Source organism: Crocuta crocuta, unplaced genomic scaffold, assembly GCF_008692635.1.
Source record: "Crocuta crocuta isolate KB4526 unplaced genomic scaffold, BGI_CrCroc_1.0 scaffold62, whole genome shotgun sequence".
NCBI classification, from domain to species: domain Eukaryota; kingdom Metazoa; phylum Chordata; class Mammalia; order Carnivora; family Hyaenidae; genus Crocuta; species Crocuta crocuta.
The window spans coordinates 4,193,877-4,215,226 of NW_027529173.1; the positions used below are offsets into that span (position 1 = coordinate 4,193,877).

The 21,350-nt window shown below is 35.9% G+C and overlaps 1 protein-coding gene across 1 annotated transcript in view; it reads right to left on the minus strand.

Moving 5' to 3' along the window:
• The window catches only part of HDAC9 (histone deacetylase 9), a 908,040-nt gene that overhangs the window by 818,716 nt on the left and 67,974 nt on the right, over window positions 1-21,350 (minus strand). Inside the window, exon 2 of the mRNA XM_077757662.1 lies at window positions 17,877-17,996. Within this exon, the coding sequence (XP_077613788.1) occupies window positions 17,877-17,898 (22 nt within the window). The 5' untranslated portion in view covers window positions 17,899-17,996. The remainder of the gene's footprint in view (window positions 1-17,876; window positions 17,997-21,350) is intronic.

Sequence of the window (21,350 nt, forward strand, 5' to 3'; positions counted from 1 at the left end):
TTACTCTAGTAAAACATACTTTGCAGGATTGCTCTAATGATTAAATGACATGATACGTAACACTTGATCCATCACTGTTTATCTGCTTTTGTTTTCCCTGACTTATACTTTCAAAGGTTTAAAACATTCCAGATACACAGTAGGCACTCAGTATATACTGGTTGAATGAATGAATTACTACTGCTATGACAATTCTATTGAAGACTGAAAAAAGATCATGGGATTTGGCCATTAAAGAGTAATTGGTGCACTTGGAGACTGCTTAAATGTCTAGGGGTTTTGAACATTTGTGTGAAGATAAAGTCCAAGTGTTTGTTCTGGTAGAGAACATTCGAAATCAAGTGGTACTGCAGACTAAAAGTTTCTTTAGGATTCATTGCTTTGTTGTTTTTTTTTTCATTCTGCATGTTAAATAAAGGCTTCCAGCTAGAAAATAAAAATCTCCTTATTAACTTTAACAGTTTTAAGAACACCTTATCCCATAGAGTTTTTACAGTATATTATCTCATTTGATATTCAGCTACTTGAGTCAAGGAATTCAGTTACTACTATCATCATTTCTATTTTAAAGATGAGAAAACTAAGATTCAGGGAAGTTAAGTGACTTTTAAAGCATGAGTGTCAGAGCCAGGAATTAAACTAAGGTCTTTGGACCTCAAGTTTGCTGAGCTTTCCACTACCCACGCTCATCAAGCCCATTCATGTTATTACAGATGAGCTCTCTTCCAGGCTTGCTCCCACACTAAGGTTTCCATCCTACCACTTGGAAGTGGAGTGTGAGGAAGAGTCTTGTGCGCCTGAGAAAATTTTGAAAATACTGCTCCTTCTTCAAAACCCAGCTAGCATGAAGAGTGGCCACACTCCTGCTAGTCGAATGCCAGCCACAAATGCTAACACCACAGTGCACCTGTTCCTTGTTAGCTGCAACAGAAAAATCTGCTGTTCTTTTGGGAAATATCAGAACTGTCTTTTTGAAAAGTTTTTCTGTAAAGATGACACAAGCTTTAAATTTTGATCTTAACCAACTGGTTAAACAGAAAAATTTGTCTTCATATTGAGTTATTGTTACTTTGTACCACTGCCCGTGGTGCTGACTACTTGATTTCACATCCTGTCCCTAAGCAGACACACAATCTTGGACATCTTATCCATCTCTGAAAGTGGTTTCTCATCTTTAACATGGGGATTCTATAAAATAGCCCTTACCCCATAGAGTTTTCATTTTAATTAAATGAAATACCATACACAAAGCATTTGGCACACTTAGAATTTGAAACGTAATGAATACATGGTCCTTGCTATTCAGCAATGTGTGGTATCGTAATCTTACAGAGAAAGCAATTCAGGCCCAGAACAATCAAGATACTTTGCACAAAGTGACCAAACATCACTTTGTAACTATAACCATACTCTCCATAAAAAAATGCCCAAGATAATCAATGAAGTTTTCATTGACTGAAACTACCACATTCATTCCACTGACTTTAAATTATTCATTCGTAAATTAATGTACATTTTCAGTTTACAAATCAGATGATTTATGATGAGGGGAGTAGCTAGACCCACAGTTGAGAACCAAAAATCTTAAACATAAGAAAGTACATTTATAAACACAGAAAGAGCTCTTTTAAACATATAAATATGTATTCTCACATATCTGCGTAACAATTAATATCTAAATGAAATTGATTTGCACCCTTTCAAAACAGGAGAACTAAGAGTTTAGTTTTTGTAACTAATAAAACAATATTGCCTTTTTTAGAAAGTATATGTCATCTCCTAAAGGATATATTTATGTACTTCCCTGATGTTTCTTTTCATAGTGGTTCTCAACATTGGTTGCACATTATAATCACTTTGGAGGTTTAAATGAATACCACACCTAGACCTCATAAGAAGTCCAATTAAATCAAAAGTGTTGAGGTTGGTGGTCCCAGTTCAGGTTCTGTCTTTGTTTTCTTTAAGCTCTACAGAGGACTTTAAGGCAGAGCCCAAACCGAGAATTACTGGCTTGCCCAATGTCTTTCAAAATGAATGATGGATTTTTTTTGCTTTGTTGATTGCTGTCTATAAATAAGTTGTTTTACTTCAAACCATGAAACTGCTTACTCTGAAAGACTCTTGACCTTCAATGCAAGTTAGATTTCCCTTGACTCTAATCAAATGCTTTATGAGAGTCCCATTCCATTAATTTTCCTCATAAAGTTAGGTGGGATGAGTTATATAAGACCATATTATACACAGTATTCAAATTACAGCACTAGAAAAAAAATAGGACAGGTAGGTTACAGATTAGGGCTCTGTGGTGTTTTTTTAAGAGTTTAGGTTTCACGCTAATTTTGTAATGGTTGAAGTTATAAATCAATGAGAAAAATGTGACTCTAAAAAACCAGCACAAGAAATACAACATTATGACAATAACATATTTGACACAACCCTACAGTTATTCTGAAATCCTTTTCATTCACTACCTGACAACCTTCTGAATCCATATTGTGGAACAATGGGGGTTAAAAAGAACCAGGCAAGCATAGGAAGCCTGATCTGGTTATACTGGCAGGTAATAAAAAAGAATATAATGTATATATTTCAACAGCAATAATTTTATTTTCCTGGGTTATTTAATAGTGTTGTCTTATGTGTGCTCTGTAACAACATGGAATGAAATGAAGTTGCAGGCACTCTGAAAGAAGCAGAGAAAGACATCCAACAGCCAAGACACATCACCACTTATATGTTATTTGTCCTTCAATAACTTAGTTTACCAGCGGTTTAAAAGGATAAAAATACTGAACTACTCTGTAAATCCTCTTACACTGGCATAACCTCTCTACAGAATAGCCTTCTTCCACTGGTGAAAACATGGAGTAAGTTGGAAAAAAACTGAATCCAATACAATCAGGTTCACAAATATGGGCAAGAGAATTTAAGAAAGGTTTTAGATATGTCTCCTTCAAGCAATTAAAGTTATGACGTAGAACCTTAAGCATAGGTTGAAAATTTTAGAATAGAAAGACAGGTTCATTTGCTTACCTAACTATTCAAGAAGCTTTTTTTAATGAACCATGTGTTATGTGACCAGCAGCCTTAAAGAGGGATAAGATACTGTCCCTGAAAATTTCAATGTGGCTTAGTCCTTGGCCGTCTCTTCTTTTCCTTTTTTTTTTTTTTCCATCTTTTAATTGATGAGGTCATGCTTCCTAATTTTAAGCTACCCATGTTTTTAACTATGACCTTTATTCAGATGATCCTTAAATTTCTATCTCTAGGGCAAATTTCTCATCAATTCTATGTCTCAAGCTATTCCTGACAACTAGCAGAATGATGATCAAGAATACACAGAATAGAATTAGAGTGCCTAAATCTGAGTCCTAGATCTGTTCCACTCAATTTACTGTGAGACCTTAAAAGAGCAAGAAATTTATCCTCTCAAAATCTCAACATCCGTATCTGTAAAAAAGGGATAAGAACAGTATCTGTACCTCAAGAATTATGAAGAGTTCCATGAAATAAAGACAATATAGTAATGAAGCACCAAGCTCATGGGAAAAATTCAGCAAAAGTTAACTATCTTTTCTATCAATATCATTTACTTTCACTAATTCTATTATCATTTTTGAACTTCACAATTACTTTTGTTGCTTCCTACTGTGTTTTTATGTTTTCCAGTCCATCACCATATCCTAGCCACTCTTCTTTTGAAACATTTAAAATAAAACTTTCCCCTCCATTTCTGTTTTTCTCACTAAAGCCTGCTCCTAATATTTACAGGACCTAGATTAAAACTACAGAGGTCCACCTACCTGTTTCTAAATTTTTAAAATGTATATATCAAACTAGTAGCTGTTAAATAAAATTTGTTCTACCCTACTACCTTTGAAATGGCTGAAAAGACCAGGTTTAAAGTTACATTTTTCAGATGTTTTTGGATTCCAGGCCAGAAAGTCTAAGCAAAAGGAAATTTGGTGCCTAGATGTGGGCCCCCAACCCTTGCCTCCAACCATGACCGGCCACCTCCCCTATTCCTATGCACCAAATCTTTTGAAATCTTACCTATCTATGAATGACATTTCATGTACTTCCTTTTCCAAATTACAGGTCATTTCTACTTCACCAAAGATTCTTTGTGCTCAATGCTAGCAGCATGTTAAGAATTTCCTGATGAGCTTAAAAAAAAAAAAAAGATCTCTAGGGTCCACACAAAATCAAGCATGATGTGCAGTGGGGAACAGGCAGGGATATTTTTCTAAAGCTCTATTGTTGATGTTGACATGTGCAAAGGTTGTTAAGAATTGTATATGATTATAAATTCCTTGGAGGGCAAGGTCTATATTTTGTACTCAACACATTCTTTGAAATTGAATTTGAGCTGATATATGATTTCCCTCCCGTAAAACACTTTCTGGTCCACAGGCTACATATAACCTCTATAGCTACTGAAATAATTTATGAGCACTGAGGAATGATGACTTAAACTCTAGGATTAGGCAAAAGGAGACATACAAATAATTAATCTTATAATCTGGATCAAACTGTCTCTTTTGCCTGTATCTCTGTGTTTACTCTATATGATACATCTTATCAACAAAATAATTAAGTAATTAAAAGTATGGTCAAGGTGTTATTCCAAACACCTAGCACAGTGTTTGGCATATAGTGGGCATGAAATAAAAGTCTGGTGAATGGGTGAGTGAATGAGCAAATGCATGAACAGAAGTTACAAAATGGCAGGATTTGAGAAATTATTTCAGTCAGGTGTAAGGTACGTTGAATAAAGACCCCCTCAAAAGACACTCACATCCTCATTCCTGGAACCTATGAATTTTATTTCATGAAATAAATACATACATACATACATTCAAAAAGGGGGGGGGGAAGGACTTTGCAGATGTGATTAAAGATCTTGAGATGGAAAGATTATCTTGGATTATTCAGGTGGGCCCTAAATGCAACCACATGTATCCTTATTAAAGGGAGATTAGACATACACAGTGGAGAAGGCAATGTGCCCAGAAAGGCAGAGACTGGAGTGACACTGCACAAACTAAGGCGGCAGAAGTTACAAGAGACAAACAACAGATTCAGAGGGGGGCACACAAGAATGCTGGCATGCCAAATGGTGTAAAAACACACCAAATAGTGAAGAAAGGCAACAAAATAATTTAGTGGAGGTGGGATAGAGTAGAAGGCTGGCATATAATAACAAAAGAGGGATGGCATAATTCCAGTTGCTCAAAAGTGAACAAGTTTGAGACACACACAACTAGAAACTGTTACAGAATCTGGAAATGATGGTTTTTCTCATCAGTGTGAAAAGACCTACAGACATGGGTATTTACAGCGATGTTCACTAAAGGATAGTTACAGGTTACAGATGAGAAAAAAAAGCGCAAATCTGTGTATAATAACTCTAAATGAATACTAGATGCTTTAGTATTTCTTTTATAATCATACCTTTTATATATTGATATAACACATTCATGACATATCTTCCAAATAAAGAAACTGTGACAAAGGGAGATTTAGTGAACAGCAGATAGATGACAGGTAACACTTATTTCCAGAGCTTATGTTTTAAGTCCTTGGACTTTTACTAATAACTTCAAATATGCATTTGTATAATTTCTCAGTAACAGATAAGGTAACAAAATACTCAAAGCAAAAGATACAAGTTCACTTAGACCTGATGACTGTGGACACTTTTTTATGGGCTGGAGGTAGGGGTAGAGGATGATAAAGAAGAGACAGAAAGCAGAAGCAAAAAGACTAAACTTCTGTACCTCGTATACTGGTTAAGAACATTCAACGACATCAGGATGTAAACATTTCCATAATGATCCTACAGTTATAACAAGCAAAATAAACAATCCAACCTTAACATGTCCCAATTCCCCAAGGACCTCAGGTTTGCTGTGTAGTTTAAGAATTAGTCACTCATTTAGACTGGGACAAATCCCTATGGATTCAGCGAGTTTGCGATAAACTAATGGGTTATGGCGTTATTGTCAGTGGATGTTACCCCACAGGAGGCTGGACCATTGCATCACTCAGGGTAAAGACATACTTCTTTTTTGTGTGACAAACAAGAGCCTACCCAAAGAGGTTCTCCAGAGAGCTGTGAGTGAGATATGCAGTGCTTGCCTATTCCACATTGTTCTTTCCATGAGCTTTACAGCAACGAATTTCCTGGGCAGATATGAAAGGAACCCCATATGACTACATATATGTCAGAGGAAGAGATCACTTTGTCTATCCAATATCAAGCCTTGCTACAGTGTCAAACAATAAAGCCAAAACACATCTTGAATGAAGACACACAGAAAATTTAGGATCCTAATTTAATTTTTATGAAGACTTCAGCTATCATATTAAAGTGTTTGTGAGTTCATCATTTTAAATGAGAAAAACTGAAAATAGAGATGGAAATGTCATAAATTTTAAACCAGCTGTTTTCCTTTATACATATTTCATGGAAGGTCCTTGGAAATACGTTACTGCTAACAATACAGTCCACAAAAAAGCATAATTTTTTTAAAAATTAATGCTTATTTATTTTTGAGATAGAACAGGAGCAGGGGAGGGTCAAAGAGAGAGGAAGACACAGGATCTGCAGCAGGCTACAGGCTCCAAGTTGTCAGCACAGAGCCCAATGTGGGGCTCAGACCTACAAACTGCAAGATCATGTCCTGAGCCAAAGGCAGATGCTTAACCAACTAAGCAATCCAGGCACCACAAAAATGCATTAATTTTTTTAAAGTTTAGGGGTGGCTCAGTCAGTTAAGCGTCTGACTCTTGGTTTCAGCTCAGGTCATGATCTCACAGTTTCATGGGTTTGAGCAGCGTATCGGGCTCTGTGCTGGCAGTGTAGAGCCTGCTTGGGATTCTCTCTCTCCTCTCCCTCTGCCTCTCCCCAACTCATGCTGTCTCTCTCTCAAAATAAATAAATAAAACTTCAAAGGTTTAAATGATGTTGGACCAAAGAATTCTAACTTAAAACAATTTGCTGCATGCCCACAATTCAAAATCCTTTTACTCCTTCCTCTGATCTTAACTACAGGGTGTATTTTTTTAATGGAGTGGGAGGTAGCTTGTAGTTATTGGAACAGGGAGAGGTTCAAGTTACTAAAAGGCAAAAGGCTGGTAGGTCAGCTTCCTACTACTGTGCTAGCTATAGCAGCTCCAAACTTAAAGACTTATTTAGGGAACTCGGTATGAGGCCACAATCCTTGCAAAGGACAACCACCCTATTGCTGTGTTTATTGTTTAAGGAACAGACAAGCTACCCTAGAAAGACAATAAACATTTCAGTGGGAAGCACTTAAAAGGGGTAAAAGAACAGCTCAAAATCGTCATGAAGAAGTTAAAAGAAAAGAAAGTCAACAAAAAGATAAGTAAGAAGAAACAAAGGGAAGTGACATGATTTACCAAAGAAATCAAGCAGCTTGGTTTTGCTGAGGTATTTTCAACTGCTTTCCCTCCCTCCAAAGATAGTGTATCAGCCTCCTCACCAAATATCCTTTGTTCTTCACTTATTTGCCTTCTTTTATGTGCTAGGCAACATATCTGCTAATCAAGCAATCATGAGTAAAATAGCCAATTGTTTTATATTAGAAAAAATCTTAGAAAGATGTCTCTTGTTTTCAAAAAGTTTAGCTTATTACTAAGTCATGATTAAGAAAATCCCCAACTCTAGGAGATAAGGTCCTTTTTCAATGAGGTAACAGATACCAGAGGAGCCCAGTACCACAAAGCCATGCCTTAAAAAATAAATAAATAAATTTCCCAAGGACTGGAGGGGTTCTGGCATGAAGGGGAGGGCACTCCCAACAGTGAGAAAGTCACATTCAAAGGTCCACAGGCAGAAAAGCAGAACCTGAGGAAGGCACTTAGCTTCATGTGATGACCAGAACAGGTTCATGGTACAGGGAGGAGGAAAAGAAAGACAAACATGAAAAGGGTGTGGGGTCCTTGTGTACCTCAGGTAGAGGTTATGGAGACTCTCTGACATTTCCCAAATAGGACAGAGACTTGATCAGTTAGGCTGAAGAGGAGTCATCTCATAGTAGAAAAGTGACTTGCTACCAAGAGTTTCAAGGCCAAATCTATTCCTTTTCTAGCAACTTTACAGAACTGAGTATATGTACCAAGAGCATTTGCTTTATCTAATCTCCCTTCTTTTCTTTCCTTTCCTCATCATGTATTTTATTTTTTTTTAAACTTCTTACATAAGTCCCAAATCCTTCTTGGATTTAGGATAAAAGAAAACGAAAGAAAGAAAACTAAGAAAGGTAAGAAGGCAGATGGGGAGGCGGATTATCAGTTCTCCCAACAGAAGGGAAAATGAACTCTACTTTGACATATTTTATTGAAATTCAGAGATTCAATAGCACACATTATCCAACACAAGTTATGATATGTATTATTTTTCTTCTTTCTATAATTGGCTTACTGACATTTTCTAATTTTTAACTACTTTCACTGAAATACTAATACCTTTGAAATCTGTTTTCCAATTGATTGTTTCACTTTAAACAGAAAGCCAAAATAAGATATATTAAATTCTCCATTAAAAAATGAAGCACCATACTATAAGGCACGAAGATGCAGACATATTCAAAATTAACATAAAAACCACCTAAAAACGTTTTTCATAGCTTTGTGCTTTTATTTTCTTAAAGTAGTTTTCAAAATATCCCTAATTAGAATATTTCTTTTAATACAACATATAATAAGAAAAGACAGGTCTTCAGGAAGAATTGCTTCTCAATCACTGGGTTAATAATTTATTTTAAAAGACTATTCCCTGAATGACAGTAACATTCCCTAGAAGTCCCCATCCATGAACACATTAGGCAGACACTTGGGGATCCCACTGACAAACCAAACAAGTAACTACAATGACTCTCTCTATTTTTTCCTACCAGATAGAGATTCCAAAAGAGGGGTTCAAGATAAAGTTCTGTCTTTGTCCATTTGTACAGCAGTGCTAGCTCTGCACAAAGCACTCAGAATCTCAAAACCAGAAAAACATAGGTGAGATAATCCAGTAACCTTTTCAGTAACAAGAGATCTAGGTGTCACCAGCTGTTGTTTAACAACACACATTCTCAGAGAATCCAAACCCACTCAGTGGTTCTTTCTGAAGAACAATTTCCTCTGAGGTGAATATTACAAGATGAATGTCTGTAAATAGGCCCCTATGATTATATGTCCTCTCTTAGGACTCAGAGAATTCCAAAGCCGGCAAAATTATTAGGGCAAATTCCAACTTCAAAGGAAATTCCCCAGCTAGGCCAGTTGCCAGTGGAACTATGATACCAATATAAAGAGAAAGTCTTCTTAGAAGTTAAGAGCCTGAGAGAAAAGGCTAATTATGCAGTGCTAACTGAGGAGCAACTATCCATCATAAGAGGAAAGAGCCTTTCACAATCAAATGTCAGAAGTTAGCATGAAAAAAGACTTAAAACTATTTCAAAGACTATCTCAGAGTTCTTCTATTCCCAGTAAATCGAATTAAGAGTTTAAGGAAATACTCAATCAATCATATGTCATGAGTCTCTCTTTTTGGGTACTTAAGTAACTCTGAAGCAACTTAAAATCAACACATGAGACATGCATGGATAAAAGGTATTGATCATAATTTGCAGGATAAACATGACAAAATCAATCATGGTTCACCTATTAGAAACTTAGATTTTTTTAATCTATATAGCAAAGACAGGAAGAACCAAGAAAATAAGGGGGATGGGAGACAATGAAAATGTAATTGCAATATGCAAGAAAAAAACAAACATGTTTTGCTCATAAAAAAGAACTTTTTAAATTTATTCAGAACTTACTCTTAGCTCGCTAACAATTTTATTTGACACAGTTCTTTGCTTTCTAACCCTATAACAAATTAGAAGCAATAAATCATAAATGGAGAAGACTGTTGTACATTAACATTCTCAAAAGATTAACAGATAAAAATTAAATATACATAAAACCATAGAGAGTAAAGCATTTGAATATTATTTAGTGGAGTTTATATGGTCCTACATACCTCTGTATTTCCTGAGACTTATTATATTTTTGCAAAACAATCACACTCACACACAAGCACACACACACATGAACACACGCACACGCACACATGACTTTGATATTATTAACAACAGACCCTAAAGAATATAGAGAAAAAAATTTCTGAAAAGGTCCACATACTGTCATAAACAAAAGGCTGTCCATGTGTTTTGCCAAGGTACTAAAATTTGCTCCTGGACTGTCAGAAATAAAGCCTAGCATTGTTTTATAATTGTGCTCACTGTAAAAACAAGTGTATATCAACCATTGCCTATTTGTCCTAGATTTTCATCATAATATCTGAAACCTTGAATGGGTTTAAAAATGTGATGTGGGGCGCCAGGGTGGCTCAGTCGGTGAAGTGTCTGACTTTACTCAGGTCATGATCTTGTAGTCTGTGAGTTCGAACCCCACATTTGGCTCTATGCTGACAGCTCAGGGCCTGCAGCCTGCTTCGAATTCTGTGTCTCCCTCTCTTTCTCTGTCTCTCCCCTGCTCATGCTCTGTCTCTGTCTCTCAAAAAATAAATGTTTAAAAAAAAAGGTGTTTTTTTTAATGTGATGCCAGTATGCAATAGACAGCAAACATAAGAATTGTAAATATTAAATTACTTCTTCCTCAGTACATGTAACTATAATTTCAGATAAGCTGACGTGACTATTTTTCTTTTATTGCAGACAGTCTTCAGCTGCTACTGATAGGACTTTTGTACACTAATTAAGGACACATAATATTCTATACTATACACATTATTCCCACTTTCTGGGAATCTTTCACTAACAAGAACTTGAATTTTCTAATAGCTACAGTGCTTCACTATTTCATATGATTCCTAACAAAAGGCTTCCCGAAGCATCTCTTAGAAAATGATTTGGCCTGATTTCACTATGTTTCTATCTCTTAAAAAAGAGCCTTATTTAACTCTTTAATAATTGGTATAATCAAGAGTACATTATGAAATACTCCTACCTCTTATAAGCCATACAATATTTTTACTGTCATGTGTAAATATCAAGGCAAATGTGGTAGCAAACAACAGCTAATCACTGAACTTGTTTCCTCCTCTTCCTGGACCACTCCTTGTCTACTTTTCTCAGCCTCCTTTGTAGTTAGGTATGGTCATGTGACTAAATTCTACCCTGAAAAATGTGGGTGTGCCCATGGAAATGTCCCACATAAACCTACCTCTTCCATTTTCCTTCCAGCAGCTTGATGTAGAGATGTATACTGACCTTGGAATCCACAAGGAGAAGAAAGACAAGTCACAAGATAGCAACCATCTGGGGCCTACATAGCCACTAAAAAAGAACAGCCTACCACTCAGGAAAGTCTTTTTAGTCTTTATGTGAGGAAGAAATAACCTTCTTTTCTGTTTGAACTATATTCTGGGGAGTTTTTTGGTAGTGTTACAGTAATAAGCACAATAAGAAATATATAAACTGAATTACCTGTCAAAATTACTTGTGAAAAGTAAAGGAGAGAACAAATAAATGTGCAAAATAAATTCAAACTGAATATTTTGGTAAAAGATTTGTGCCTCACATTTAAAGCACTGTCCCTCAGGAATTGGAGAATAAATAAAATGTTCTATCTGGTTTATGTTTCAAACTTGAATATCAGATTGAGAAGTTTAGACTTAGCAATAGCAAAAGAATGAGTCATGTAACTGTGAAGTTAAAGTAGTGAAAGAAAATCCAAAATAATATTTAACAAATTGAACATTCATTGTTTCCTATCAATACTGTACTGTGATCAAATTCTGTTATAAAACTTGAAGAGATTGATTTATTTGATTATGTTAGAATATTTATCTTGATCACTGCAATAAATAATTAGCTGGGGGCCTGAAAACATTTTAGTTACACAGAGCTTATTGTAATGAGATTTGACCTGTATTTCATTAAAAAGCTTATCAGACTCATCTGCGGAAGCTGTAACCTACTTGATTTGTCCTATGACTCTATTTCATTTACCATTCATTTTTTATGGTAACATATTGTGAACAAACTAAAGGAAAAAAATACCCACTTGGACATTTTGATATTTGTTTGTAGCTTTGTCCTGGTTTTAGTTTCCTACTTAATGACTAAATGGCACCACAGTGGGTGATACACTGGAGTAAAAGTGGTGAATCATTAAAGAGTTCGTAAATTTTAAAAACAGGGGCAGGCCTTCTGGGCCCCATATGCTTCTAGAAAACCCAATGTTGTGCTGTATTAATTGAACCGTGAAACTTTTATTAGTCCTCTTTAAAAATGCTTGCAGTGAAGCTTTTATTAATGCTTGCCCTCAAATTGTTTATACTACTTAGCATTTCCATAACAATTTATATTTCAAAGAACTTTTTGATCATTAGTTAAATCTACCACATTTCTATAAGAGAATTCAGCTGTTTAGCAAAACAGAGACAGGCAGGGAAAACTCAGCTAATTTTTTCCTAAGATTTGCCAATGAGAAAAGGAATAGAATATAAGCTCTTTCCACAGAAACCTTTCACTTCTGTTTAAACAACCNAATTAGCTACCTTTATGCAATGGGCTTTGAAAACTAATGCTACAGGACACTGTAATAAAACTAGAGTATGCCTACTATACTATCCAGACTCACATAGATGCCCACAAGGCCACAGCATTGCCCAATATCAAAAGGCATCATGCATGTTGTGTTCTTTGTTTCAAAAATTCCTTTGGATACATTTTCATCAAAATTGTATTACATAAATTAGATCCATAAAGTAAAAGTCATGCCGGAATCATTCTAGGGTTGATTCAGCCTAATTTATTTACTCTTAAAAATGTCCAGGCTCACATCATGTTTTCCGTATTCTTGGGATCATCCTGAAAATAGGATCTGGTTTAAAATAGGTAGAAACATGAGGGATGGGGGGAAACATACTCTCTATATAAGAATATCTTTGCTTCACCTCCATATAAAAACAGGATGGCCTAGATACCAGAGAATGCATAGAAGCCATTAGAATTTCTCCACAAATTATTACCTCCTCTAGTTTTCAATAGCACTACTTTTTCATTTAGCAGAAAGCAAAATAACTGAACTATATATTAGCTCACAAAAGAAATACCTCTATTGAGATAGGATTTAATGATTTCTGTTTGTTTGTTTTTCTAGAGTCTAAAAATGAGAGCTACTAGTGCTTGTTAGACATAATAAAAAACTTCAGGGCGCCCGTGTGGCCCAATAGGTCAAGTGTTCAACTCTTGATTTTGGCTCCGGTCATAAACTCACGGTTTGTGAGTTCAAGCCCTGTGTCGGGCTCTGTGCTTACAGTGCAGAGCCTACTTGGAATTCTCTCTCTCCCTCTCTCTCTGCCTCTCCCGTGCTCACTCTCTCTCCCTCTCAAATTAAATAAATTAAAAAAAAATATTTCTGCATTTTGCCAAGTCACAGTGAAGAGCACTATGCAATCTGTTATCTAGTACCTTCCCCCCAAATTGACTACATAATTCTCTTTAGGGGAGGAGTCTGAGAATCCATATTTATAACAAGCGCCCATGTGATTTTTTATTGTCTGACATGGTTGGGAAACTGTAGATTAAATGAGCCCTAAAGTCTTTCCTTCTGATATTTGGCAATCCTGATAAACAATATATTACTATAAGTGGCATCCATACTGATATAGAGAAGAAACTAATTTCTGATCCTACATTTATTAAAATACTTAAGACACTGAATGAACCAAAACTACTTATTCTTTTGTCTCTCCACTAAAGGGTGCTGTCTATAAGAGTAGAAACCATGATTTAGGTCTCTTTGCATCCCTACTGAGTAACACACCACCTGGCACAAAATGGATGCTTAATGAAATCTGAATGACTGACTATCCCAAGTGCAGTGGCTAGCTGCCAATCTTATCCAGTCTGCCCTCCCTGCAGGCTCCTCAGTGCCCAAAAGCAATACCCACTGCTCTAACTTAGAACATTACTGAGGCACCAAGATTAAAATAAAAACCAGCGAATTCTATATTCAAAAATCAGCACTTATTGTTTGACTGAATACATGATCAAGACAGTAATATTTAGTACTTGATATGAACTATAATTGAACATGGATGGAGAAGTTTTATGGGGAAAACAAGAATGCATACTATTCCAGAACCAATTTTCAAGACAAACATAAATACTCTGTCCAAAACACTGACTATTAAAGAATTTCTAGAATAGTTGGAGTGAGTCTATTTTTCTGGTGCACAATAACTCCTTAGAGCCCTTTGCAGAACAAAAGCAAAACAAATGGATGGTGATTGCCTCAGGCCAATTTAAGTCTCTTTTCAGATAGTGCTTTTTTTTTAAATGAGATGTAAGAAAAACACTTTTTTAAGCCAAAAGATTAGGTTATTTCTCACCAGTAGAATATATATGGCACCAAAAGATACAGGCTAATGACAGCAGGAGAATTTTTTCATGTCTACGCCAGAATATTTTCCTTTATATATGCAAAGTGCATTTCAGGTTTCTGATCATAGTCTGCATTTGTAACAAATAGAAAAGGCTTCCACCCACCTGGCCTACTTGCTATGACTTTCCTCAGTTCAGATTTCATTCATAAAAACTTCCCAAACAGAACTTACTAAGGCCTCTATATACTGCTGCTCTCAATAGAGCAGAGCATTTATAAGAAAAGTATACAAGGAAATTTTAATGAGCTTCACTCAGTAGTTGTCTCATTTATCACCCACTTTTTCTCTTCTCCTAACTGAACAATGACCATGGCTGGCAAGAACTTTCTCATTCAAATAGCAGACTCAAAGGATTTTTTTTTTAATATTTTTATTTATTTCTAGGAGAGAGAGAGAGACAGCATGAGCAGGGGAGGGTCAGAGAGAGAGGGAGACACAGACTCTGAAACAGGCTCCAGGCTCTGAGCTGGCAGTCAGCACAGAGGCCGACGTGGGGCTCGAACCCACGAACCACGAGATCATGACCTAAGCGAAAGTCGGACACTTAACCGACTAAGCTACCCAGGCGCCCCAAAGGATATTTTCATATTATAAAACCAATATTCTTGGGGGGGAAGGGTATGCTGATTTCAATTGTCAAATATTACCAGTTATAAGCCAGTATCAGGTATATAAGGAATTAATTAAAGTATTTGGTATTATTGTACTTAATGTTTTTTTGTAAGAGAGTCCAACATATTTGCCCATCTTATGTACAGTACATTTACACAGAGAAGCTCTGAATTTTTAAAAAAATGCTATAAGTTGTTATCATCTTGAGCATAAAAAGTTGACCTATACATACTATTCCCTCCTTCTCCATATGCACCTTGAAGCAAGGATTCATATCCACTTTCTATCAACCAACAACCTATGCTGGATGTACAGTAAGACTTCTCTTTAACTTCAAATCCCCTTTAACCGTGTTTCTTCTCCCTCAGGAGGAGTTAGGTAGAAGCACTCTCTGTTTTCCTTCTCTCTTTTACCACACAAAGTTCATTAAATGTTACTTCTGGCCATTGGCTCCGTATGAAAATATACCATTTCTATAGCTTTCTTGCCCAAAATACTGTACCTCTTAAGCAGTTATCTCAAAAGCAACAAAATCTCACCCTGTTCCACATAAGATGAGAAAACTAAGAATGGTATCACCCTTACACCAAACTCTGGAAAAAAACATTACTTTTAGAATGAAATTAGATGTCATACAGACCTACCTGAGAAATTATCTAAGGTACCCATAGCTCACATTAAGTATAAAATTTCCCACCTGTTTTTCATCCTGCTATTTGGTCTACTTTCCTTTAGACATGTAAAAATTTTTTAATATTTCTTATTATATTGTATTGATTCTCTTCCTAAACTAAGGTTGTCAAAATATTTCTGTATTCATTGCAAGCTAGTTACCTTTAAATCGTCTTTGATGGCCTAAACTAGGAATTTAACCACTTAAAATAGTGTTGTTAATGGGATATGTCTCTCATTAAAAATAAGTGGGTCCAAATCTAAATGTGTACAAAGATGCTAAAGAAAAACTACACAGACACTGAAATTGCACTATTTAAAATTGAGTGCATTTCATAAACTGAATTTAATTATAATTTGGATCCAAATTTGTCCTATATAGTTTATCCTTCATTAGCCATGATGGCATCCGCATTTTGTACCCATTTCAAGGTTCTATATCCTGGTAAAGTTGCCGTTTCAAATGTTTCATTTGGATATAGATATAGTCACTGCCATAAATTCTATTTTCTATATTCAATCTTCTCAGTCACTCTTCTGTGAAGTCAGGGTGGGAGGTGACAATAAAAGGAGCATATGACTGAGGTGGGTAGATAATAAAGAGACATGACAATTTTTTAATATATAAAAAGTCTACTTTCTGGTCTAGAGAATTAAAGACAAACCCTTATATAAGTTCTAGACAATAATTTCCAGAAACAGAAGAACTTTTCTGTCACTTCTGTATGTAGCCAATTTGTTCCTATTGATTATGCTAAAGTTTGAGAACCACTGGGGTACAAGGACTCAGAGATAAGAGAACTTAGGTAACTCTTCATCTGTGTATCCAGATGACAATGTCAAATATAAATAATGATTGTAACTAAAAATTCTGGAATGTCTTTACTATGTCACTTAGACTCAACAGTCATGGTAATATCCTCTAATAATGTCCAGTTCCAAATTCAACATACAAGCTGGCAGCCTGTTGAGGATGTGGGGAAAGTTGATGAGACAGTGGAATATCACAGTAGCTGATCTGGGTGTGGCACACCACAGAGTGAAAATCTTGGCAAAAGATTTCCTTTTGAAAATCCTGAATATAATATTACATTAGCTCAACCTCAACCTCAGGAGTTAGATAACACAAGGATGTCAATATGATGAAAGGGATTTTTTTAAAGAATATATAGAAATAAATTATCCTAAAATGATCCAAGCAGAAAATTATTTTAAAATGTGTCTATGATTAACATGTGGTGGTATCTGACCCTACACCATCATTCTCGAGGTTTGGATTATGTTTGTTGCAGAAGCGACGCCCTGTTCCTGGAGGAATGGGTGTTGGCTCTGCTGATCACAACACTATATGAGCAACATATTACACTTGACTAAGAGGAAGCAGGTGCTGAGACTATAATTAAATATATATATAGGAAACAGGAGTGGCAGCAGAGAAGGGCAGGGAGGAGAAATATCCTTCCTGTGTGTCAAAGAGATGGAGAAGAGGTAAATCCACAAGCTGATTTCCAAAGCCCACAGCACAATTTAAAATCATACAGACACGGGGCACCTGGGTGGCTCAGTCAGTTAAGCATCCGACTTCAGCTCAGGTCACAATCTCACAGTTCCTGGGATCGAGACCCACATCGGGCTCTGTGCTGACAGCTAGCTCAGACCGTGGTGCTTGTTTCAGATTCTGTGTCTCCCTCTCTCTCTGACCCTCCCCTGTTCATGCTGTCTCTCTCAGAAATAAATAAAACATTTAAAAAATAATAAAAGCATACAGACACGTATTACGTCAGAAAGACTATAGGTGTGAACCAGATGTCAACATCATAAGAAAAAATATTAATAATGTCTTAAAATTCAATCCAAAATGCCACATTGGGAGAAGGATTAAAGCCTAGTGCTCAGATAACAATGCAAATGAATTCAGTGCCTGGAAAGCAAACTGGGTTATGTAATAGAGGATTAGCTGTAGAATACATAATTCAAAATTCATGATAGTAACCAATCTTGGTCAGAAAGAAAAAAAAGTCCTTTCATGACTTAAACTGCTTGCTTTGAAGTGACACAAAACAACAACTTTCATATAAATTTGGTTAATGGTTTAAGAAGGAACCAGACTGACCTGGCTGCACTGGTGAGCTCATCTTGGGAATCTGGAGAAGGACTAATGGGATGGGATGCAGATTCACAGCCTTCCTTCAGCTGTCAGTGTTGGTCTGGGAGGCACTGGTAGAGGAGAAACCTTAATGTAAAAGAAAAAAAATAGACATGTATAATACAGGTTATATCAAGCCACAGGAAAAGAGACATAACTGGCTTTGCATCTCAGCTCAGCCACAGCTGGACTGTCGAAAGAGTCATATCAATCTCCCTGGTGTCTTAACTCTTCACCTATAGAAGAACACAATTCCTTACAGCACAGGAATATTGTAAACACCAAATAACATATATAACGGGTGTGGAAGGAATCTGTGAGGAGGAAAGCACTTTACACAATTATAATTAGTTTCCTGTTTACTGTTCACTATAATTTGTTTGCTGTTATCACTACTATACAAGTTAAAAACATTTTTTGGAATTTGGATACAAGTGTCTCGTTACATAGAATTCTTGAGTATCACTGTCAAAGATTTCCTTCTAGAGGCAGGAGTTCTTAATGAAAAAAACTTTAATGGACTAAAATAAGGAATAAATCAGCCATAAACTACACAAGTGACAGAAAACCCCCGTTACAATTTCCATTTCTCCTTGAAACCTTCTGTAGTCTTGTTCCAGCCAAAAGTAATAACAGCCATAGTCTTTCTAGGAGTGGCACTTCCAGGATGGACCTCTGGAAAGGAATTTAAGGGACTTTCTGCTTTTAATTTGAATGTACTCTCACTTCTAGACACTTTAGCAAAGGAAACACAATTGGGAGGACATTCTCCTCACAGTTTACTGGAATGTCAAAGTTTAAAAAAAGAGAAGAGGAAGAAGAAATTTTTAAAGTTACACTTAATGAGTTTCTTACTAAATTAGTATATCCCAACTGGACTATTTTTGTAGAGAGAATGCTGTAACGCTGAGAATCGTACTTCTCTTTATCTTGAGAATCCAACATATTTACTGGGGTTCATTTTCCCATCAGTATCTTGAAAGTGTTATTACTATTTTTGCCCAAAAGTAGAAAGCAGGATATAAATACATATTTCCTTTGAAGAGCTAAATAACATCACCAAGAACACCTATAATATTTCAAATGGTCTCTACAGAGAAATAGGCTAGTTACTAAAACAGATGAGAGTCACCAACCCAGCTGGCTACTTCTCATCATATCTTTGGTGCTAGATATATGTAACAATATAATGTATACTTTCATAAATCTTCTTCAAAAATTATACGGATGTGCTTATTGTATTAGCATTATTTTAAGAATCTTAATTTCCATGTTGATGAGAAAGCAATATTTCTACAAAAAAAGATGAAAAATGAAAGCAGAAAACTCGTTTGATTCTGTATCAGCAGAGGCACACTGACATTGGCTTCTAAATGAAAAGATGTCAATGTCATATTTTAAAGTAATAATCGTGTGCATAGTTCTTTATAGTTACAGAGTACTTTTAGACCTATCATCATACTTAATATCATTTTCACATTAACCATGCTAATAGGTACTTGTAACTCTCCCTTCTAAGGGTGAGAAAAATGAGACATCATCCACTTCATAGTTAAAAGGTAATAAAGCAAAAGCAAAAGGAAAATTGAGTGAGATTTGAATTTATAGACTAAAATTAATGAATGTGAACATTGAGGATTTGGGGAGTTATACTTTTTCACAATGCAGTCTGAAACATTTCATAAACGCTCTTGATACATTCTTGCTTCTCAATGTACAGTTCAATTTTAAATTAGGAATAACAAAAAGCAAGAGAGAGGAAACCTTAAGAGTATGGAGGGAGGCAGTACTGAAATGTGTCTTCCATCAGCGACAGAGTTACTCTGTGTTCAGAGAAAAACTTCTTTTTAATCTATAATGCCACTTTGTTCAATTAATACTTGTATACGTACAAGTATATGTACAAATACTTGTATATGTACAAAGTATACGTACTTTGTATATGTGCAAATTAATACTTGTATATGTACAACTAAATTTGACCAATAATCTCCAAGAGTTTGTGATACTAGAGCCAAAGTTTTACTACATATCCCCAAATCTAAACTGAAAAAGTTGTTTCTATTTCCACACACCTGCCATTTATTTCCACAAACATACATAACAAATGTCCATGACATGGTAATTCAGGGCCACGTACATAAGTGTTGGAGTTTGCCTTCATAGCTCTAGACCTGACTTGCAAAATGAATCTCAGATGGAAATATGAATTTGGTTTCTAAGGTATCAGTAAATAACTTTTTAAAATGTAAACTACTCTCTCTGCCACTCAGTCTTTAATGCCTAAACATGACATATTCTTCTAATATTATGAAAGTCTTATGTGAAAACTCCATAAAGAAAATTAATATGCACTTCTATGTTGATACATCCTAGTTCCCATTTATTGCATTAAACCAAAATTATCATAACAATATAGCTGCCTTCCTGAACTGTGGGCATTTCAAAATCTCTCCTAAAATGTTTCAGGGGTATGGATCCTCTACACATACATGTATCTTGTGTGTATATGTGTGCATGCACATACACATGTACATCAAAGCTACATCAACTTCTCTTTCCTTGTGGCCAACCAAATCGACAGATTACAGCCGTATTCACACATTACAGGGACAAAACTGAAACAAAATTTTACACACATTAAGTCAGGGGTGCCTGAGTGGTCCAGTCGGTTAAGCATCCGACTCTTGGTTTCCCCCCAGGTCATGATCTCACAGTTCGTGGGAGAGAGCTCGTGTCAGGCTCTGTGCCGACAGTACAGAGCCTGCTTGGGATTCTCTCTCTCCCTCTCTCTCTGCTCCTCTCCCATTAATGTGCACTTCTTGTGCATGCATGCTCTCTCTCTCTCAAGAATAAACAAACTTTAAAAAAAAAAAGATAGTTTAAGTTAGATCCTTCAAAAAGAAAGAAGGGTGGTCAGTGAGGGAACACCTGTCAATGAGAATGGGGAATTTATTCTTAAATCTCCTGACACTTCTTTATCCAAATGACCTCCAGAGAAACAGACTGTTTTCTTGGAATGGGAACATTTTCCCCTTAGTCATTCTTACAATAAGCCTGATATAGAAATAATAGGAAACTGGCCTTCAAGTGGGTTAATAAATGAGAAAAAAGGAAAAAGAAAGCAAGTAATGCTGACTGTGTGTAAGATTATCCAAGCAGCTATAGATATATATTTGTTTTCAATTAATAGTTTCAATTAATTTGTACATTAACTTGTTCATGCTGTATATATGCACATTTAAGGAGATAAATACAAGCACAGCAAGAGCAAAATTCCTGCTATGAATCTTTTACCTATTGAGATCCAAGAATGGTTATTTTTTTTTTCCCTGAATATACTCTTTGAGCTATGTGAATCCACAATAAGGCCCTGGGAGTCTTCCTTCAAAAAGACCATCTCTGACTACTGGTTGATCAACTGCCTACAAGTAAATTAAT